The sequence below is a fragment of the Euleptes europaea genome, chromosome 1, assembly GCF_029931775.1.
Source record: "Euleptes europaea isolate rEulEur1 chromosome 1, rEulEur1.hap1, whole genome shotgun sequence".
Classification (NCBI taxonomy): Eukaryota; Metazoa; Chordata; class Lepidosauria; order Squamata; family Sphaerodactylidae; genus Euleptes; species Euleptes europaea.
In genome coordinates, this window is record NC_079312.1 from 20,463,245 (window position 1) to 20,486,091 (window position 22,847).

The 22,847-nt window shown below is 48.2% G+C and overlaps 1 protein-coding gene across 1 annotated transcript; it reads right to left on the reverse strand.

Annotated features, from left to right (window-relative positions):
* Nucleotides 1-14,979: 14,979 nt before the first annotated feature.
* On the reverse strand, nt 14,980-22,711 carry NFKBIL1 (NFKB inhibitor like 1). Its single transcript, XM_056865646.1, has 4 exons — nt 22,423-22,711; nt 20,384-20,496; nt 19,834-19,951; nt 14,980-15,524 (listed from the first exon to the last, which is right to left on the reverse strand). Exons 1-4 carry the CDS (start codon nt 22,709-22,711, stop codon nt 14,980-14,982), a joined length of 1,065 nt encoding a protein of 354 aa, XP_056721624.1.
* Nucleotides 22,712-22,847: the final 136 nt, after the last annotated feature.

Consider the following 22,847-nt stretch of genomic DNA (forward strand, 5'->3'; position numbering starts at 1 on the left):
GGGTTGCCTCTTCGCCACCGGCGGGAGGTTTTTTTGGGTGGAGCCTGAGGAGGGGGGGTTTGGGAGGGGAGGGACTTTAATGCCATAGAGTCCAATTGCCAAAGGGGAACTGATTTCTATCAACTGGAGATCAGTGTCACTTACCTTAATGTGGATTGTGTGGCGGGAATCTCTTGTGTGCCCCCCACCTTCTAGTTCGTTGTGCATGGCCCTCTCTGCCTGCTTCACTTACCAAAAAGCAACCCAGAAAGATTTGGATATAAAAGAACCTTTCATACAGAGTAGCATTCTTACACAGTCATTCTTAAACAGAATTCAAACCATATGAGCAGGAAACCATTCAGTTTTATTGAACTTACAAAAAGAATATGAAGCAAAGGAGAAAGCAATATTTAACATATATGACAGTACTTTAACAAACGTATACATACATTGACAGACACAGATACAGAGACAAACAGATACAGAGGCCCCTGGGTCACTTCCAGAGAGAGAGACAGAGATGGCAACCATTCAAAGGGTCTGTGGTCTCTCAGTGGAAGGACAAAGAACTGGGGTTTTGGGTTGTTCCTTTATAGAGAGGAGAGGGGGTCCCAATGACCCCTCCCTGTCACATTCTTAGGAAATGAGTTTTCTGCAAATCATGACTTAATTGTTTAGAAATATCTTGTTCCATAATAATTCTTTCAATGTCAGTTTTGATATCTGATTGTCCATCAATGTTCCAAAACAATCTTTTCCCTTGATTTGTTGTCTGTTTGTATAACCTTGCATAAATTTTGGGGCATCTGATGTGCTTTGGGTGGTTAATTGCTGGCGATGCAATTACTTATGACCCTTTTAGGTCAGAGTCCTGCTTGGAGCTTATGTCAGCTAATAGCTGCTTTCTGAAAGTCAGGTCTATAGGTGATAATGTATGTGGTCAATTTCAACCCAAACTCTTTTAATATAGATTACTAATATTTTTAATATAAACTAATGATCAATACTGAAAATTCTCGCGACAGATTGCGTATGTCAGCTAAGCACTATTTGTGCATATGTATGTTGGCTAATCATTATTTGTGCATATGAGCCACTAAGTATCACTTCCTTGTTAATTTGTAATAATTGAGAGTTATTGTCATTTATGACCTTGTTCCACATAGGGCAAAAACGCATGGTCGCTTTAGCCTCCTTTAAACCCTGTTTCAACCAGGATTCAGCCAGGATCGAACGCATGCGTTTCACCTAATGTGCGTTCGATCCTGGCTAAAACAGGGATTAAAGGAGGATAAAGTGACCATGCGTTTTCGCCCATAGTGGATTTTTTGATGTGCCCCGTGGCGCAGAGTGGTAAGATGCAGCACTGCAGTCCAAGCTTTGCTCACGACCTGAGTTCCATCCCAACGACCTGAGTTCGATCCCAACGGACGTTGGTTTCAGGTAGCCGTCTCAAGGTTGACTCAGCCTTCCATCCTTCCGAGGTCAGTAAAACGAGTACCCATCTTGCTGGGGGTAAAGGGAAGATGACTGGGAAAGGCACTGGCAAACCACCCCGTAAACAAAGTCTGCCTGGTAAACGTCGGGATGACCCAGAGAGCTTTGCAGCCCATTATGGGAGCAGCAGAAGGGTGATAGAGATCAGTTGTCCTGGAGAAAATGCCTGCTCTGGCCATTGAACTCTATGGCATTGAAGTCCTTCCCCTCTCCAAACCCCACCCTCCTCAGGCTCCACCCCCAAAATCTCCAGGTAATTCCCAACCCGGAGCTGGCTACCCTACCCAACCCAGAGCTGGCAACCTTATAGATAAGCCACTGGTCCAATCCAACATAGCCATCCTTATGCTTGCTTGCTTTCTTCTTCTTCTTCTTCTTCTTCTTCTTCTTCTTCTTCTTCTTCTTCTTCTTCTTCTTCTTCTTCTTCTTCTTCTTCTTGTAAATTTGAGGGCCGACTACACATAACACTGGGATTCTATGACTGGAAATCCTGGTGTATTATTGAGCCTTAAAAAAAACAGCTCCTATGGATATGGATTGGGGTCATTGGGTTGCCAGCAGGCCTGAAGAAAAATGACCTTCAGACTAGCTTAACGGGCTGTTTGCTATTTGCCAGATCATGTTATTTACTTCCATGCCCTGAAAAGCTTAAACTGTCTATTTCCACACATTAAGCCTGTATTAAAGAGACACAGCATTTTTCTGTTGGCTGGAGCTCAGTTGTAATAGCAATAGATCTCTAGCTAGTGCCTAGATCCTGTGCTGGGATCGGGGTGCGGGATAGGTTAACTCTCCTCTTTCCGTGCTGTTTTCCTGGCCAGGTAAAAGCGACATGCCTGGATTGTACCTTGCTGCTTCTTTTCACTGCTTGAGAGACCATGTGCAAAATCATTTTACTAGCTAGTGACCAGGGGGACCAGGGGAGGCTGAAGGCTCCCAGATTTACCCCTGGCACCTTCAGTTTAGGGATCTGACTGGTATCAGGTGTCGGGGAAGCCCTGTCTCTGCCCAAGAGCTGCTGCCAGCCTGAGTAGGCAGTACTGAGCTAGCTAGATCAAGGGTCTGACTCAGTACAAAGGCAACTTTGTATGACTCAAATGCAGTAGGGAGTTGTTTTAAGCGGAGGCCTTTCCTCAGAACACAAAGAAATCCCTCCTTTTACATGATGGAGAAAGTAGGGGTGGGGTAAAAAGGGCACTGAACTTGACATATTTCCTAGGGAACAGAGGTTGTGTTTGCCAACAAAACTGCACAGGCACGCAACAGTATTAGTGACACAACAGCAGCATCATGACCCGAAGCGAAGAACGATACGGATGCTAATGTTGCATCAGGCGTCAAAGTTCAGACCATGGGCTTGCACGTTTTAGACATAACCCAGAACCAGACCCTTCTCCCTTCCACCTTGAGTGAAGGGAACAGAGACCTGAAAATTTGCTAAAGACAGAGTTGCCATTTCGTTCTCTAGGCACACAAGTCACACCCCAAGCCAAGCTCACAACACCAGAATATGCTGTCTTAATTTGTTTAAAGCACATTTTTTTCAATGTTAGCAAATATGTATATATTAAAAGAAATAAAGGGGGCCTGATGTTGGGCACTAAAGAGAGCCAGCGCGGTGTAGTGGTTCAGAGCCGTGGTTTGGAGCGGTGGACTCTCATCTGGAGAACCGGATTTGATTCCCCTCTCCTCCACGTGAGCGGTGGAGGCGGCTGATCTGGTGAACTGGATTGGTTGCCCCACTCCTCTACATGAAGCCAGCTGGGTGACCTTGGGCTAGTCACACTCTCTCAGCCTCACCTACCTCACAGGGTGTCTGTTGTGGGGAGGGGAAGGGAAGGTGATTGTAAGCCGGTTTGATTCTGCCTTAAGTGGTAGAGAAAGTCGGCGTATAAAAACTAACTCCTCCTCCTCCTCCTCCTTCTTCTTCTTCTTCTAAATTCTGCTGTTTGTAGTGACGGATATATATGTGCCAGCTGAACATCAACACTTCAGGCATCAGACAAAGTTGCTTCTGGTTCGTTCAAGTCTATGGCGGTCTTTACGGTGTCACAAACCCCCCGTCAAGCAACAGAGCAACATGCCTACGTCCCTTCTAGAAAGAAACCTCAGTGTGAACTTGAAACCAAGGTGGGGGTGTTGCTGGATCTTACAAATCCCAATATTCAACACAGCTACCAGCTACCCATAATTGTACACAGGCACCCCTCATTTTCTTTCTATATTGAGCAAGCCGCTTACGATTTTTATGGTGTCACAAAACTCTCACCAAGCAACAGAGCAACATGCCTACGTCCCTTCTAGAAAGAAACCTCAGTAGTGTGAACTTGAAACCGAGGTGGGGGTGTTGCTGGATCTTACAAACCCCAATATTCAACACAGCTACCTGCGGGGGCTTGGCGTCACATGGGAGAAGCCGCAATTATACCACCGAAATCAGCCGGGCTCCTGTCTCAACAATGAGCAATGCCAGATTTCCCCAGAGATGAAGCTGGGGCCAGGCAGTGGAGATGGGAAATGCCTGCCCCGTGCGGGTCAAGAATATTTACTCCGGAGCCTGCTTGCAACAGCACAAGCTCTGACGAAATCTGTTCATTATTTTGCGGTTTCTTTTCCGCGATGAATCACAGAGAAAAAGAAAAGTCTCTCCCCTTCTCCCCCCCCCCTGAAATTTGCACTGAAATTCATCTGAAATAATGAGCCCTTCTCCTGGTGCCCAGACCCCCGCCTCAGATCCCTTCACTGGCCTCCCCTCCCTTTCCCTACATCGCACTGACTCTCTGCTCTGAAAGCTTCCTGCAGCAATGCCCCCTTTCGTCGGACCCTTCGTTCCTATGACGTCCCTGCCGATTGTGGGAACCACGCCAAATGGGCCCCGGACATTGATTCCAAAAAGTGTACGTGCAGGAGGAGGCTGGAGGGGTTAAGAATGAGGGCGGGAGGATGTTCTTTTCTGTTCTGAAGACTGAAACGGTAACCACAAGAATGCTGGGGATGCAATTTTTTCGGCGCACGCTGGTTTGGGCTCATCAAAAAAGCACGGTCTTTGAGTAACTAAAGAAAAGCCACCATGGTGTAGTGGTGAAGAGCGTTGGACTCTAATCCGGAGAACCGGGTCCGATACCCCACTCCTCCACATGTACCCTGCTGGGTGACCTGGGTTGCCAGCTCCGGGTTGGGAAACACCTGGAGATATTTGGGGCAGAGCCTGAGGAGGGCGGGGTTTGGGGAGGGGAGGGACTTCATTGCCATAGAGTCCAATTGCCAAAGCAGCCATTTTCTCCCGGGGAACTGATTTCTATTGCCTAGGGTTGCCACAGGTCCCTCTTTGCCACTGGTGGGAGATTTTTGGGGCAGAGCCTGAGGAGGGTGGGATTTGGGGAGGGAATAGGGTTGCCAACTGCCAGGTGACGGCAGGAGATCTGCTTTTACAACTGATCTCCAGCCGACAGAGTTCAGGTCCCCTGGAGAAAATGGCCGCTTTGGCCATTGGACTCTATGGCATTGAAGTCTCTCCCCTCCCCAAACCCCGCCCTCTTCCGGCTCCGCCCCCAAAACCTCCCACCGGTGGCAAAGAGGGACCTGGCAACCCTAGGAGAGGAGGGCCTTCAGTGCCATAGAGTCCAATTGCCAAAGTGACCATTTTCTCCAGGTGAACTGGTCTCTATCGGCTGATCAGTTGTAACAGCAGGAGATCTCCAGCTAGTACCTGGAGGTTGGTAACCCTACTGCTGGGTGACCTTGGCCAGTCACAGTTCTCTCTGAACTCTCTCAGCCCCACCTATCCCACAAGGTGTCTGTTGTGGGGAGGGGAAGGAAAGGAGACCGTAAGCTGCTCTGGGTCTCCTTAAAGGTAGAGGAAAGCGGGGTATAAAAACCAACTCTTCTCCTTCATCTTCTTCTAAGTTCTGAATGTGGGCAGTTCTCTGACTGAGCGTATTGGTTGGGTCTGAGTTTCTCCCTCTCCAATTGCTGCCATAAAAAAGAAAAGTACTTCTAGTGGATCTGATTCCAACTGTTATGTATCTGGTCTCTCGGAGAGAAGGGTTCATTACAAGTCCTCAGTAGCAGAACAACTACTTTATTCAGCCGTCTTGAACATAACCTTCTACCGAGTGAGTACTCTATTGTCCCCTCTGGTATACCAACAAACCGCACCTCTAAAATACATTACGCAACCCCCTGACCCGGGCTAGTATTTGGATGGGAGACCTCCAAGGAATACCAGGGGTGTGGCATGGAGGCAGGCAATGGCAAACCACCTCTGAATGTTTCTTGCCTTGAAAACCCCACCAGGGATCGCCAAAGTCAGGTGTGACTTGATGGCCAAAAAAAAAAAATTACACAAACACAAGGTAAACCTGTTCCTTCCACTCTATGAACTTCTCTCTTCCATCCATCACCTTCAGCAGCCCAGAGTCTATAAACTCATGACTTTCCCTGCCCACCCTTACTCCTCGCTGTGAGTAACGCCTTCCCGAGCACGTACACAACACCACACCTTCCTTCCTTCAAATCCATCCTCAAGCTCTTTCTGTGCAATCTCTTAACTCCAAGATTAAATCTATATAATGGCATTCATACTATTGCCTGCCTTCATTTTCGTTCCCCGTTGCCTGTTTTAGACTGCAAGTTAGAATCTTACAATAGAATCATAGAGTTGAAAGGGACCACAAGGGTCATCTAGTCCAACCCCCTGCACAATGCAGGAAATTTACAACTACCTCCCCCCCACACACACCCAGTGACCCCTACGCTGTTCCCAGAAGATGGCCAAGATGCCCTCCCTCTCATGAGCTGCCTAAGGTCATAGAATCAGCATTGCTGACAGATGGCCATCTAGCCTCGGCTTAAAAACCTCCAGGGAAGGAGAGCTCACCAGCTCCTGAGGAAGCCTGTTCCACTGAGGAACCACTCTGTTAGAAAGTTCTTCCTAATGTTTAGACGGAAACTCTTTTGATTTAATATCAACCTGTTGGTTCTGGTCCGACCTTCTGGGACAACAGAAAACAACTCGGCACTATCCAAATGACAGCCCTTCAAGTACTTGAAGATGATTATCATATCACCTCTCAGTCTTCTCCTCTCCAGGCTAAACATACCCAGCTCCTTCAACCTTTCCTCACAGGACTTGGTCTCCAGACCCCTCACCATCTTTGTTGCCCTCCTCAGGACACGTTCCAGCTTGTCTATGTCCTTCTTAAATTGTGGTGCCCAAAACTTCCTTGCAGGCAGAGACCCGACCCATGAAAGTTGTGATTATTAGCTGGAGGATTGCCTTTTCCCATCTGAATTTGCTCGTCTGCCAAGATCATTGTCCGAGATCCTGCTCTGGGTAGCCCCAACAGGCCTTTTTCTGTGGTGGCACCCCAAATGCAGAACTCCTCATCCCACTACATATGCCCGGCACCTTTATCTTTGTTGCTTCACACGTCAGTGTGCATTAACAGTTCCTTTAAGGAACAGCACATTTATCTAGATCAGGCCACCATGCACCCAACATATATCAAAGTCATTAGCCACTCTCTTTATTTGAAGATTATATATGTACTTACTTTATTTATAGCCCACTTTTCTTGCTGAAACTTAAGGTGGGCTACAGAACAAAAGCAATGCAAAAGACATTGAACAGTGCAACTGTACAGAATTCAAAGACAATGCAAACAACAAACTGCCTAAGGGGGTGCCTTGATAAGGCGAACAGGATTGTAGCCTATTGCAATTGTTATTGTAGGTATTATCTTGCGCTTACTGCAGTAGACCTTGTTAATTCTGCTTAACTACCCTGTCTTTAGCACACCTTGCCCTAGAACAACATTGGGTTGTTGGCATTTGGGGCTATGGAAGGGGGGGAGACAAGGTAAGCCCACTCCACTGATGGAAATCCCTTTTATCAGCAGCGATTTTCTGCAAGTCACAAACTATTGTATCTATCATAGTTTTTTAGAGATCACTGTTAGTTGCTTCGGCTCCTTCAGCCGAAAAGCCAGCGGACTCTAATCTGAAAACCGGGTTTGATTCCCCGCTCCTCCACATGAACGGCGGCTTCTAATCTGGTTAACCGAGTTGGTTTCCCCACTCCTCCACATGAAGCCAGTTGGGTGACCTTGGGCTAGTCACAGTTCCCTGCGAACTCTCTCAGCCCCACCTGCCTCACAAGGTTTCTGTTGTGGGGAGAGGTGGGGAAGGAGATTGTAAGCCAGTTTGATTCTCCTTAAAAAGTAGAGAAAATTGGCATATGAAAGCCAACTCTTCTTCTTCTTCACTGAAGAAAAGGCAGGCTAACATGCTCTCAGTCTTGCAAATGAAGGACTTTGCACTGTTTCTTCGCCTCAGACTTTAAAAAGAAGAAGAAGAGCTGCCCTGGATGATGACACCACCAAGGAAAAAAGAGGAACAGAAGCCATGAATGTTTACCCGAGTCTTGCCAAGGGAATTTTTAAAGGACGAGTGTCGCACAAGCATCTTTGCCTCTTGCTCCATGATAAAGGTTGCGTAGCAGAAGATGCCACAGGAGAGGTATTTCCCGGGGGCGTGGGAAACCAAACTGCTAAACTGCCCCTTTCCCACAGATTTCCACACAGGGACAGGCATGTGAAGTTTCCCTGTTGTTGTTGTGGGTGCCAATGCAGTCCAGTGGCAACAAAGGGCTTCCACACGCCAGGTTACCCCACGGTTTCCCAGTCCCCCGGCAGCTCCATTTGCCATCTGCAGTGCGCCACCGGGGCCTTTTTAGATTTTTAAAAAACTGGCAACTGAATATCATTATATTGATGTAACGTCATAATAGTCGGTGTACCAGGGCCTCCGAATTGCCAGTTTCCTTTAAGAAACAAAGTGGGGAAAGTAAGTCTCTAGCATACGTGGTGTAATGGTCAAGAGCGGTGGTTTGGAGCGGTGGACTCTGACCTGAGAACCGGGTTTGATTCTCCACTCCTCCCCACGAGTGGCGGAGGCTAATCTGGTGAACTGGATTGGTTTCCCCACTCCTCCACATGAAGCCAGCTGGGTGACCTTGGGCTAGTCACACTCTCTCAGCCCCACCTACCTCACAGGGTTTCTGTTGTGGGGAGGGGGAGGGGAGGGGATTGTAAGCCGGTTTGAGTCTCCCTTAGGTGGTAGAGAAAGTTGGCGTATAAAAACCACCACCACCACCACCACCACCACCACCACCACCTTCTCCTCCTCCTCCTCCTCTTCCTCCTTCCTCCTCCTCCTCTGTAATGAAAGGAGCCAGAGACTTACTTAAAAACAAACAAGCATGAAACCTGGGAATTTGGAGAGACTGTAAATTATATTGATATAACGATACTCAGTTTCTGTCTTTAAAAGTCTCCCAGTGGCAGGCAGGAGGGGAATGGCCATTGTGGAGGAACTGGCTGCTACGAACCAAATCTGAAATTTCCCACCCACACAGCAGTCATCCAGGCTTTGATGTGATTCCCCCCCCCCCCCAGACTCTGCAGCAAAGCGGGCTTGGGAAAAGATTGGGGGAAAGCCAGGAAAACCCCGGTAGTGCGTGAATGCGCCACGATGCCGTGGAGAAGCTGGGCAGAAAGCACCATCGCACCTGGACAAAACCTGAGAGGAAATGACCTAAATCAGGGGTGTCAAACGTAAGGCCCGAGGGCTGAATCTGGGCCCTCGAGAGCTCTTATCCAGCCAGCGAGTCAGCCAAGGCAGCCACCCACTCTCGATCTGGGCTGTAGGGTTGATATTGGTGGGCAATCCTCCCAGCTGCTCCAGAGCCGGGGCTGCGTGTGCACGCAGGGGCACGTGCGTGATGGCAGCACTTTTGGTTTTACTTCCGGAAGGGCCCCCATCACCCCGGCTGTTTTAACACTCAAAACCTCCAAATTTGGGGGTTTGAGCGTTAAATTGGCCACGGTGATGCAGCACTTCTGGAAGTAAAACCAGAAGTGCTGTCATCGCAACCTCGTCCAACTTTTGTTATAAGTCGGATTCTTGTACTGTTCCTGTAAAGTCCATCGCTTATTATTTTGTGTCATTACACATGGCTAAGTCCATCCTTCTCTTCATTTTTTACAGGAATCTGGTTATTCCCCTGTTTCGACAATATTTCTTCTTCAGAAAATACTGATGATGTGTAAGGAAACAGACCACAATCTTGCTAGTTCCTTCCCTTTAGAACTCATATGTTCCCATTAGAATTGTCTATGGTCACCATTGCCATGGCCCTCAATTTGCAAGATCTGAGCAAGGCTGTCAAAGATAGGACATTTTGGAGGACTTTCATTCATAGGGTCGCCATGAGTCAGAAGCGACTTGACAGCACTTAACACACACACGTGGTCACCATATTTCTGTAGAAGAAATACTGTCGAAACAGGGGAATAATTGGATCCCTGCAAAAAAGAGGAGAAGAAGGACGGACTTGGCAATGTGTATTTACACAAAATAATAAGCTATGGACTTTACAGGAACAGTACAAGAATCCGACTTATAACAAAAGTCGGACAAGGACTTTAATATTTATAAGGTCTTGCTTATTATTGGTTTGTGAGTTGTGATTGATTCTTTAAAGTGAATACAATTTCTTAGCATTGTTGTATGTAGTAGCCTGATTTGCTGTTTGTTTTCATAAACCTCCAGGTACTAGCTGGACATCTCCTGCTATTACAACAGATCTCCAGCTGATAGAGATCAGTTCCCCTGGAGAAAATGGCCGCTTAGTCAATTGGACTGTATGGCATCGAAGTCCCTCCCCTCCCCAAACTCTGCCCTCCTCAGGCTCTGCCCCAAAAACCTCCAGCCGGTGGGGAAGAGAGACCTGGCAACCCTACATCACACCCCTGCTGAGTGCTCCCCTCAAACTCTGCCCTATGCTGTCTCCAAATAACCAGGAAATTCCTAACTCAGTCAGCAACCCTAGATCTCTTCTGCCCCTCAAAACCATGACCCAAATTTCCCACTGTGATTTTATGTGGCCTCACATTTAGCAAAAATGAGGCCTCATTGACAGAGGTCAAGCAAGGACACTCACTGACCCCACCCAAGGGCACAATCTGCTGGGAAATCTTCCTACACAACCCTCAGGGAAGTGAACAGGAGCTATGCAAGCGCACATCTGGGAAAAGGGATGTGGGTGGGAAGAAACAGAAGTTGGGCGACTGCACCTGACAACTTATTCCCAAGGCTGCCATAAAAGGACAAGCAAGTTTCAAGGCCAGCCAGCCATCCCATTCTGTCTTTGAATACCTGCAGTCTGGAGGGTGTGTTGTATGCTGGAGTTGGCCTTGTTGGTTTGGAAGCCTACTAGGGTTGTCAACCTCCAGGTACCAACTGTAGATCTCCTGCTATTGCAACTGATCTCCAACCGATAGGGGTCGGTTCCCCTGGAGAAAATGGCCGCTTTGGCTATTGGACTCTATGGCATTGAAGTCCCTCCCCTAACCTTGCCCTCTTCAGGCTCTGCCCTGAAAACCTCCCACCAGCGGCGAAAGGGACCTGGCAACCCTAGTTTGGAAGCCTACTGAAGTCATCCAAGGCCACAGGAATTACACAAGGGACGTCAAAGATGCTGGGCTGCTCAGGCCTACCACCTGGTGGGTCAGAGAGGAACTACACATTGACCACCATTTCTGTGTATCACCCTTTTCCTCCAAAACGTGGAAAAGGCAGGCAACTGGCCTTTAGAAAGAACCTTAAATAGAAATTTTATTGCATATTATTTCTCAGCTGATGCCACTTCATGCAATGAACAGCATCAACTGCCCATTTCCACACATCAACCCCCTATTAAAGATACAGGACTTTTTTCAGGCCAACTTAGGGTTGCCAGGTCCCTCTTTACAACCGGTGGGAGATGGTTGGGGCGGAGTCTGAGGAAGGCGGGGTTTGGGGAGGGGAGGGACTTCAATGCCATAGAGTCCGATCGCCAAAGCAGCCATTTTCTCCAGCCGAACTGATCTCTATCGGCTGGAGATCGGTTGTAATAGCAGATCTTCTGCTATTACCTGGAGGTTGGCAACCCTAGGCCAACTAGAAACTCCCGACATGGAGGGTGGGGAAGAAAAACAGTTTTGCCAGTCCCTCCATGATGAAGCGATGAGAATGATCAGGGCCCCGGAGACCAAGTCAGGCGAAGAGGAGGTTGAAGGGGGACATGATTGCTCTCTTTAAGTATTTGAAGGGATTGCACTCAGAGGGCAGGAAGCTGTTCCTGTTGGCAGCAGAGGATAGGACTCGCAATAATGGGTTTAAATTGCAGGCGGAACGGTACCGGCTGGATATTAGGGAAAAAATTTTTATAGTAAGTTGTTCGACAGTGGAATCAGCTACCTTGGGAGGCGGGGAGCTCCCCCTCGCTAGCAGTCTTTAAGGAGACTGCTTAATAAACACCATTAACTGATTGGCAACAGAAGAAGACCACGAAAGCAGGAAGAAACAAGCGGCCTGTTTTCACCTAGTGTTGTTAATCACAGTTTGGCCATAGCATGCTGCTCATGTGGAGGATTGGGGAATCAAACCCGGGGAGCGGAGGCTCATCCGGTGAACTGGATTTGTTTCCCCACTCCTACACGTGAAGCCGGCTGGGTAACCTTGGGCTAGTCACAGCTCTCTTAGAGCGCTCTCAGCCCCACCTACCTCACAGGGTGTCTGTTGTGGGGAGGGGGAGGTGATTGTAAGCCGGTTTGATTCTTCCTTAAGTGGTGGAGAAAGTTGGCATATCAAAACCAGCTCTTCTTCTCAGCCAATCCCACCTAAGAGAGTTGAAATTAAATCAAAAGAGTTTCCATCTAGACATTAGGAAGGATTTTCTAACAGAGCGATTCCTCAGTGGAACAGGCTCCCTCGGGAGGTGGTGAGCTCTCCTTCCCTGGGTTTTTAAGAAGAGGTTAGATGGCCATCTGTCAGCAATACTGATTCTATGACCTTAGGCAGATGATGAGAGGGAGGGCATCTTGGCCATCTTCTGGGCATGGAGTAGGGGTCACTGGGGTGTGTGTTTGTGGAGGAGGTAGTTGTGAATTTCCTGAATAGTGCAAGGGGTTGGACTAGATGACCCTGGTGGTCCCTTCCAACTCTGTGATTCTATGATTCCTGCCGATCAAGAAGGGGGATCTGGCAACCCTAGGGTAGCTGGTAGGGCTGGTGCTATGGTCGCCAGGAGTGCCACCGTCATGACCCCCCCCCCCACATGCATTTCACCATCAGCTCCAGGAAATTAGCAAGGGTGGCGGAGCACTTGTAAGAGAACATAAGAACATAAGAACCCATTTGAATTTCACATCAGGGCTTGGCTCCTGGAGGAAAACCAGCCGCCACTTCAAATATCTTCCCACCCCCGCTCCTGCCAGACTGAGCTGTGCAGGCGACCCCCCTCCTCCAGAAGCCACATTTGTTAGTACTTATTCATCTAAATCAAGGGCTGCTTTCCCGGAGCTAAAAAAAAGCAGCTCACGGAACAACCTCCGAAAGCATCCCAATGCCTAATGAAAAATCAATTCCGACGGTTGAAAACACAGTCTCGTCTCAAGAGTGGCCCCGCGGCACATCAACTGCACATTAAAGAAACCACTGGCGTCACAGGAGGCGACGGAGTGGGTGGAGGCGCACCAGTCCTTTGACCACAGAAACCCGCCAAATGCTAACCGCAAGAGGAATCGTCTGAAGCCACCAGTGGAAAGCCACAGGAGAAGAACCTCCAGCCTCAGGTGGGAGAGGATTCCACAGCGGCCCATCAGAGAACACAATCTGGACTTTGATGGACCCACAGCCAGCTCTGGTATAGAGCAGCTTTAGCAGTTCACATTTTTTTTTTTACAATTCAGGACCTGGTTTTAATTCAGCATTTTTGTCACCTCTGAATTCTTTTTTCATTACCATTTTTATTTGGCTGTAAAAATCTATAAAAGATAATATCAACAAAGTACACCTACTTTTTTTGCCCAAGGCAGCTTATGGGTGCAATAGAAAACTAGGATATGCTCAGCAAGCCAGCCTGGTGAAGCAGTTGGTGAAATGTCGGACTAGGATCTGTGAAACCCGAGTTCTAATCCCCACTCTGCTATGAAACTTGCCAGGCCAGTCATTCTGTCTGTGCCTAGCCTACCTCACAGGGTTCCTGCAAGGGTAAAATGGGGAAGAGGGGACTATTTATATCACTCTTAGCTACTTGAAGGACTGGCAGGATAAGCATATGATCTCCTACATTTCTGAGGCTGGGATGCAGGTAATGGAGAATTCAATGGGGTTGTAATAGAGCAACTTTGGATTTTCCAAGGAAATAGCAAGAGACAAGATGCAGGCAAGAATAAGAAGAGTTAGTTTTTATACCCCACTTTTCTCTACTTTTAAGGAGTCTCAAAGCAGCTTACAATCGCCTTCACCTTCCCACCACAGACATCTTGTGAAGAAAGGAGGCAGAGAGAGTTCGGAGAGAACTGTGACTAGCTCAGGGTCACCCAGCAGGCTGCACGTGGAGGAGTGGGGAAGCAAACCCAATTCTCTGGATTAGAGTCCACCGGTCTTAACCACTCCACCACACTGGCTCAGGCAGGGACAGGGAGGAACTGTGGCTCAGCAAGTGGTCACCCCCATTGTATGCAGAAGGCCACAGGTTCAGAAGGCCAGAACCTCCGCTTTGAGAAGGCTTAAAAGTCATAGGTGATGTGAAAATCCTTGACCCGAGACCCCAGAGATCTGCTGCCAGCCCCCATAGATGATACTAAGTTTGATACACTTGAATAAAGCAGCTTCCCACCCCACATATGTGAACACTTTTACCTATAGTAGTCAAGGCTGTTGTGCTGCAGATCAATCGCAATACTTGGGCTCAACATGGGATATGAAGCATAGACAAACCCCAATGCTTGTACATGGTCCAGGCTTGTACGTGGCATATTGGCCTTCTTTTCTTACATTATTTAAATTTTGCTAATATTATTTAAATGCTATATTTATTTAAATTTGAATCAGAATTTTCCTCCCCAGGAAACCCACATAACTGTTTGCTCCTCTTAGTAGCAGTTGTCACAAAAGAGAAGAGTTGGTTTTTATATGCCAACTTTCTCTACCACTTAAGGAAGAATCAAACCAGCTTACAATCACCTTCCCCTCCCCTTCCCACAACAGACACCCTGTGAGGAAGGTGAGGCTGAGAGAGCTGTGACTAGCCCAAGGTCACCCAGCTGGCTTCATGTGGAGGAGCGGGGAAACAAATCCAGTTCACCAGATGAGCGTCCGCAGCTCATGTGAAGGGAGTGGGGAATCAAACCCAGTTCTCCAGATCAGAGTCCTCTGCTACAAACCACCGCTCTTAACCACTCCACCACGCTGGCTCTTGTAAACCCGACCCCGTCAAGTCATTCCTATTTCCTCTTTCAGTGCTTCTTTGGAAACTCAAAAAAGCCCCCCAGTAAGCCATTTTTAACAGCAGACTTTAGAGTTCTTCCGCCCCCCAACACTCCATTTCCCCCACACTCTCAAAGAGACAAAACTTTATTAACCCACAACAGACAAGAAAGCAAAGGGGGGTCACTTGGCTGCTTCGGCTAGCCGGTTGAAAGCCTGGGATAATGCCGTGACTGTGTCCAAGATCCGGCGGCGATCCCGCTCGGCTAAGCGCGTGCCGCAGCGCTGAACAAACTTGTCCGGATGCCACAAAGCTTGCTGGTGCCGGAGGAAGCGCCGGTAAGCCGCTCTGTCCGTGGGATCCGTGCCGTGGAGTGCCACCGCAGCCATTTCCTCGGCTGTCCCTCTCGGGCACGGCCAGGGGATGTCCGCATAACTCAGAGGGAGGGAACCGTCGGTGGTGAAGACCCGGCTGCAGCCTTTCTCATAACGTGCTCTTTTAGACGCCTTCAGCTCTTCTTCTTTGGCTCGGGCGCGCTTCTCGTAGAGCAGATGCTCCTCCTCTAGAAGCTGCAGCTTCAGGGCAGGCTTTGGGGGTTCATTTTTAGGCTTCTTCCGGTGGTGGTGGGGTTCTTCTGCTTGCTTGCGTTTCTGACTGTATTCACGGGCGATGCGACTAGCCCAATCTTCATAGGTCTCTGGATCGGGACTGGGAGTGTAAAAATCCTCTAGGAAAGGGTGAAAAGAAAGGGGATTATTAAAAGGGGGGTACTGTGTATCACACGCAAACTCACATGAGGCTGCCTTACACTGAATTAGACCAAAGAAGAGCCTTTCTCTTAGCTCGTATGAATGCTTTTCCATCGAAGGTCTTACTAGGTAGATTTAATCACATTCTGTATCAGGAGAGACTCTGCCCCTGTGGTTCAGGATCTCCAGACTCGCTTATGCATATTATGTTGGAATGTCGCCTGGGTGAGGGCCTTCGTAATGACTGTCTATTAGATTTGTTTGATACTGATTTAGTCAATAATAAAAGCCGAATGTTAACTGCTCTACCGTCCGATGGCAAGCCTGAAACAACTGCCTCGGTTGCAAAAATTTTGGTAATATTTCTGAGGCGGGGATCTATGAAGCCTGCCTAATATTTCAAGTTGCTGCTGTGATGTGCTTTATCTAGAGTTTGGTCAATGATGATGATCATCATTGTTTATTATATCACAGTCTGGGTGGATGGTTAGATTATTTTAATCCTTTATTTTAACCTTTTGTTTACTCCCAAAATATGGTACATTTTATATATTTCATACTTAATTGTGTTGTATACTCTGTGGGGGCCCTGGTTTGTTCATCAGGGATTTGTGTGATCTGTTTTCAATTGTGAGAATCTGTATGAGCTGTCTTTTGTACTATGCCTATTAAAGGTAATTGAATTGGACTCTCAATCCATCAAGGTCAGCATTGTCTACTCAGACTGGCAGCAGCTCTCCAAGGTCTCAGGGAAAGGTCTTTCACAGCACCTACTGCCTGATCCTTTTTAACTGGAGATGCTGGGGATTGAAAGTGAGGCCTTTTGCATGTAAAGCAGAGGTTCTTCTACTGAGCTACAATCCCTCCCCATATCAGTTTTGCTGTGACCTATCTTATCTTAGTACAGGTTGCGTAACCCTCATCCGAAAATCCAAAATGATCCGAATTCCAAAACCTTTTTGAACCAGGAAGTCCCTGCTCCGTATCACACCTGAGAACTCACTAGGCCTCAGGCAAGCTTCACACTTTATTGCCCTAGGAAGACGTGAAGTATGTGGAGTTCCAGAAATACGCTACATTGCGGCCGTCTGGCAGATCTGCTCGGTTAAGCCTCTAGGGGCCAACTCAGTGGTTACCCGCCCACCCTCAAGGTCCTAAGAACAGGAGAAACGTGGGCTGCCTGTTGCCGAACTCCTCTGCCTTTCAACCAGAGCCAGCCAATCAGACCAGCCTTCGTTCTGGCCAGCTTTAAATAGCCCAGCATAGGCTGTGCATTCACTGGCTGGTGACTGGGTGCCTTCCTTCTCCAGTCCCAGTCCTTTGGTTCTGAAGAGATGCTCCAGGGCTTGCCCATCTTGCCAAGGCCGGCAGCTTTGCTGGCTGTTGCCATGGAGACGGGCTGGCACGAACCACCTACTTCTGTATCCTTTTGAGGCTGAGGCAGGTGCGGGCAGGATAGCCCCCACACAGAAGCGTGATAATGATAACAATAAAGGTGAAGTGTGTTGTGGGCATTGATACATGTCCACCCAGAAGTAATATCCTCCCAAGATGGGCGAGTTTAGGTGCTTTCATGATGAGATTGTTGGCCATGGCATGATTTTAGCTTGTAATCTGTATTGTACTGTATTGGTATTTTATTGTATTCCTTTGATGTTAGCTCCCCTGAGCTCGGCTTTGCTGGGGGAGGGTGGGGTACAAGTAACTATTATTATTATTATTATTATTACTGCCAACTTGCAACCAAATCATGGTGATCCCATGAAGTTCCACCTTGTGGGGTTTTCCAAGGCAAGGAAGGAACAGAGGTGTTATGTCATTGCTTTCCTCTGCAGAGTCTTCCTTAGTGGTTTCCCATCTGAGTACCGACCTTTCTTAGCTCCAGGCTAGCATGGTGGTGGTTAAGAGCGGTGGTTTGGAGTGGTGGAATCTGATCTGGAGAACTGGGTTTGTTTCCCCGCTCCTCCACAAGAAGCCAGCTGGGTGACCTTGGGCAAGTCACACACCCTCGGCCCCATCTACCTCCCAGGGTGTCTGTTGTGGGGAGGGGAAGGGAAAGTGTTTGTAAGCTGGTTTGATTCTCCCTTAAGTGGTAGAGAAAGTCAGACATATAAAAGCCAACTCTTCTTCTTCTCCTTCTAGTCTGGCTGTTAGGGCTGCGACAAATTATAATACCTGACGACAACCCTGCACGATAGGCTAGTATCATTCCCGTTGCAAGGTTTGAGATAAGATGTGAACCGAGCCCAGTTCACAGCTCATACCTCTCAGTCCTCAAACTGCATTTGCTTCTAACAGCTGTGAACCAGGAAACTCTGGGGGTCCAGTTTCACCTGAGCTATAAATTCACTCAACCCAGCCGGAATGCCCTGCAACTCTAAAGCTTGCCCTCTGGCAACAAACACACTAGACTGCCTACTTGTGATTTAAACAGAAGCATTCCCACCTCTAGAAAAGATTTTGAAGTGTAAGGATGTGTCACTGGCCACCAAGACTAGATTAATTCATGCCATCTTATTCCCTATTACTATGTATGGGTGTGAAAGCTGGACAGTGAAGAAAGCTGATAGGAAGAAAATAGATTCCTTTGAAATGTGGTGTTGGAGGGGAGGGTTACGGATTCCATGGACTGCCCAAAAAAACAAATCAGTGGGTTATAGATCAAATCAAGCCTGAACTGACCCTAGAAGCTAAAATGACTAAACTGAAGCTATTCTATTTTGGTCACGCCATGAGACGACAAGAGTCACTGGAAAAGACAGTCATGCTAGGAAAAGTGGAGGGCAGCAGGAAAAGAGGAAGACCCAACAAGAGATGGATTGACTCAATAAAGGAAGCCACAGGCTTCAATTTGCAGGATCTGAGCAAGGCTGTCAAAGATAGGACATTTTGGAGGACTTCCATTCATAGGGTCGCCATGAGTCAGAAGCGACTTGATGGCACTTAACACACACACACACACCTTGAAATGGGGTGGTGGCGATCCACTAAAGGTAGGAACATGTAGGTTTGGCTGGGGAGGTTGTTAATCTTCCCACTGATCATTACTGTCCCTGCTCTTGTAGCATTTATAGCAGCCCGATATAGTTAAAAAAGGAGGGGGAAGCAAGTAAAGCTTTTCTGCCCTGGCTTGGATAGCCCAGGCTAGCCTGATCTTGTCCGATCTCGGAAGCTAAGCAGGGTTGGCCCTGGTTAATGTTTGGATGGGAGACCACCAAGGAAGCCCAGAGTTGCTACGCAGAAGCAGGCTATAGCAAACCCCCTCTGAATGTCTCTAGCGTGGTGTAGTAGTTTGGATCGGTGGACTCTGATCTGGAGAACCGGGTTTGATTCCCCACTCCTCCACATGGGCAGCGGAGGCTACTCTGGTGAACTGATTTGTTTCCCCGCTCCTACACACGAAGCCAGCTGGGTGACCTTGGGCTAGTCACAGCTCTCTCAGCCCCACCTACCTCACAGAGTGTCTGTTGTGGGGAGGTGAAGGGAAGGTGATTGTAAACTGGTTTGATTCTGCCTTAAGTGGTACAGAAAGTTGGCATATAAAAACCAACTCTTCTTCTTCCTGCCTTGAAAACCCTACGGGGTCACTATAAGCCAGCTGCAATTTGACAGCAATTTTTTTTAAGCTTGTCTTTGTCTGAAAAGAAACGATAGAGGAAGCTTCTTTCAGTGAACCTTGGTGTATCTGACGGCTGTTAATGGCTTAAGAAAAACCCAAGATTGTGGTAATCCTAGGAATTTGTACATCCCGTGGTGACCAACTGTACCTCCTCAAGGAAGCCTAGACAACCCTGTGGCTGCATTCAGGCATAACAAAAAACCACGGTTTGTTGTTATGAGAATGAGCTCTGGAAGTCTAGTGGTTTGAATACTCTTCTGATCACACAGGCTGGCGAGTAGAGGCATTCCTGGTTTGCCACAAACCGCTGTTTGCTGTTAAGCCACTAACTGCTAACTACGGTTTCTTTCTTATCTATGAACGAGGACTCCAAACCAGCATTTGAGCCTGAGGACTTCCAAGGCTCATTCCCACCCTAGATGGGGCCACGGCTCAGTGGCAGAGCATCTGCTTTCCATAGCAAAGGTCCCTGGTTAAATACTCGACACCTCCAGTTAAAAGGACTAGTAGCAGGTGATGTGAAAGACCTCTAACCTGAGGGCCCGGAGAGCAGCTGCCAATCAGAATACACAATGCTGACCGAGCCTAAGGCAGCTTCGTGGGTTTGTTGCTACAGCTGGATGCCGTCTATGGGAACCTAACATATAGGAAACCACACTCTTCTTCACCTTCATAACGCCAGCAGGTCTCCTGATATTCGTCTTCATATTCACCGAGGAGTTTGCGATTCCACTCTCTGTCAGCCTCGCATTCCATCTCGCGGTCCTCCAACATTTCCTGAGGGCACTGTGGAAAAGTGTGGAAACAGTTAAATTGTGGAACTCCCTGCCCCAGGATGTGGTGATGGCTGCCAACTTGGAAGGCTTTAAGAGGGGAGTGGACATGTTCATGGAGGAGAGGGCTATCCATGGCTACTAGTCAAAATGCATACTAGTCATGATGCATACCTATTCTCTCCAAGATCAGAGGAGCATGCCTATCATATTAGGTGCTTTGGAACACAGGCAGGACAATACTGCTGCAGTTGTCTTGTTTGTGGGCTTCCTAGAGGCACCTGGTTGGCCACTGTGTGAACAGACAAGCTGGACTTTATGGGCCCTGGTCTGATCCAGCATGGCTTTTCTTGTGTTCTTATGACTGGATTTCCAAGGTTTGGGAAGAGCACCTCAAATCCAACTCTGTCTGGCACATTCTTTTCCTACCAAGCCCTACTCATACCCATTTGTCTTCTGTCTGTCCCAAAAGGTCCCCCGGCGTCTTTCCATCTCTGTTCCTGATGCTCATGGCTGATGGGCACCGATTTCGCAAAGGAAGGAAAAGGTCTTGGTACACTATGGCACAAAGGAGGAAATGAAATGAGATTAATGATGCCACCTAGTGGTCACTGTGCTAACTGCAGGTAGCTTTTGTAACTCATGGAACTAAAAAAGCCAATGTTTTAACTGAGCAGGGGCTAGTATTTGCTAGCTACTCTAATCCCCGACACATTTCTCGGAGCTAAAAACAAAAAAGGAACCTGTGTTATCTTAAAGACTAACAGATTTATTGAAGCATGACCCTTTGCAAGCTAGAGCCCACTTCAGCCAATCTAGTAAGATTTCTGGACACTGTGAACCTCTGCCTTCTGTCTTCATCCGTTACATATAACGACCTAAACTGTTCAGGTCCCTGACACAAAGAATCACCCCGATTTACGACCATCAGGCCTCTCTTTTCTCAGCTCCTCCCCTTTCCCACTCCTGTTTTTTTTTATTTTCTGAATATGAGGGAAATGGTTTTCTCTCTTTCCATCCATTGAATCCGAAGAAGCGAACTCTGACTCACAAGAGCTCATACTGGATTAATGTTGTTAGCCTTTAAGGTGCCATTGGGTTTCTGTTCTGTCTTGCTACAAAGGCTAATGCAGCTAATGAAAACTGTGACGCCCTGGGGGAAAAAGCTGGAGAGGGAGCTGAGGAAAAAACCTGTGGAAACTTGAAATACATTGACTACATACATGTTTTGGACCTGGACTAGGATTCAGCAGCTTCCTTCAGCAATTCATGTCCTGCAATCAAGTGTATTCCTATTGGTAATATTGGTAAACTATGTGTACATATCCAAGAAAGGTCCAGAACTAACATAGTCTGGACTCTCACTGTACTTTAACATCTTTCTGTACACAGTATTCACCAAACAGGGTCGGCCCTGGTTAGTACTAGGATGGGAGACCACCAAGGAAGTCCAGGGTTGCATGAGAGCCAGCGTGGTGTAGTGGTTAAGAGCAGTGGTTTGGAGAGGTAGAGTCTTATCTGGAGAACCGGGTTTGATTCCCCACTCCTCCACATGAGCGGCGGAGGCTAATCTGGTGAACTGGATTTGTTTCCCCTCTCCTACACACGAAGCCAGCTGGGTGACCTTGGGCAAGTCATTCTCTCTCAGCCTCATCTACCTCACAGGGTGTCTGTTGTGGGGAGGGGAAGGTGATTGTAAGCCGGTTTGAGTCTCCCTTAAATGGTAAAGTCGGCATATAAAAACCAACTCTTCTTCTTCTGTACAGAGGCAGGCAATGCCAAACCACCTGTGTTCATCACTTGCCTTGAAAAAACTAAGGGGTCGCCATAAGTCGCCTGCAACTTGACAGCACTTTCCACCATATTCCTACTGTCACCTCCCCTTGGAAAGGTAAGGAAGAAGGACCGTGCAACCAGAACTCCACGCAAGCTAGGGAGTTCCCAGGTTGTAAAGGTCTGCAGCAGCCAAATGGATGAACCACACCTCCCCATCCCACCTAAGTCAAGTTGCGACAGACCAAGAAGCCATCTCTACGTGATGGACACGCCACCAAAATATGAACTGATAGCAAGGACAGAGAGCCAGTGTGGCATAGTGGTTAAGAGCGGTGGTTTGGAGTGGTGGACTCTGACCTGGAGAACCGGGTTTGATTCCTCACTCCTCCACAGGAGCGGCGGAGGCTGATCTGGTGAACCGAGTTGGTTTCCCCAATCCTACACACGAAGCCAGCTGGGTGACCTAGAGCTAGTCACACTCTCTCAGCCCCACCTATCTCACAGGGTGTCTGTTGTGGGGAGGGGAAGGGAAGGTGATTGTAAGCCGGTTTGATTTTTCCTTAAGTGGCAGAGAAAGTCAGCATATAAAAACCAGTTCTTCTTCTACCGCCCCAGTGCAAATTATCACAGATCCCCACTTGCAGAGTAAGTTGAGGCTTTCACATGCCTACAGGTAAACTGAGGCACGATTCCAATGTCATGACTTACCAGTGCCTCCTTTGCGGGCAACTTTCCGGGCAGCCACATGGAGGGCCGTGTCTCCCCGCTGATCCAAAAGGAAGGGGTCCGCTCCATACTTCATCAAGAGGACGGCGGTCTTGTGGTCCTGTCGGGCACAGGATCGGTGCAGGGGGGTCTGGTCCTTCCGCCCTGCAGCCTCACCCAGGTCCAGCGTTTGCCTGTGGCGCCGCAGCAGCCTGCGCAGCTTGTGGCGGCGGCCAGCCTCAACGTAGCGCCACAGGCGACGTTGGTACCCTGACGCCATGCGGATGGGCATTTAGTCCAAAAGGATGGATGTGGACAGGCTGTGGGGAAGATACAGGTTTAGCGCCGATTCCAGTGGGGGGCAGTAGGGACAGATCTCCACACCGCAAGGTTCCAGCACCTAAGGTTACCAACTCTGGGTTGGGAAA

Excerpts from the sequence above, each read along its gene's own strand:
- NFKBIL1 (XM_056865646.1), bottom strand. The coding sequence starts at position 22,711 with ATGCCCATCCGCATGGCGTCAGGGTACCAACGTCGCCTGTGGCGCTAC. Across the intron at positions 19,952-20,383 it reads GACAGACAGAAGACAAATGG|TGCCCTCAGGAAATGTTGGA; the intron begins GTATGAGTAGGG and ends ACTTTTCCACAG. Across the intron at positions 15,525-19,833 it reads GACCTGCTGGCGTTATGAAG|AGGATTTTTACACTCCCAGT; the intron begins GTGAAGAAGAGT and ends ACCCTTTCCTAG.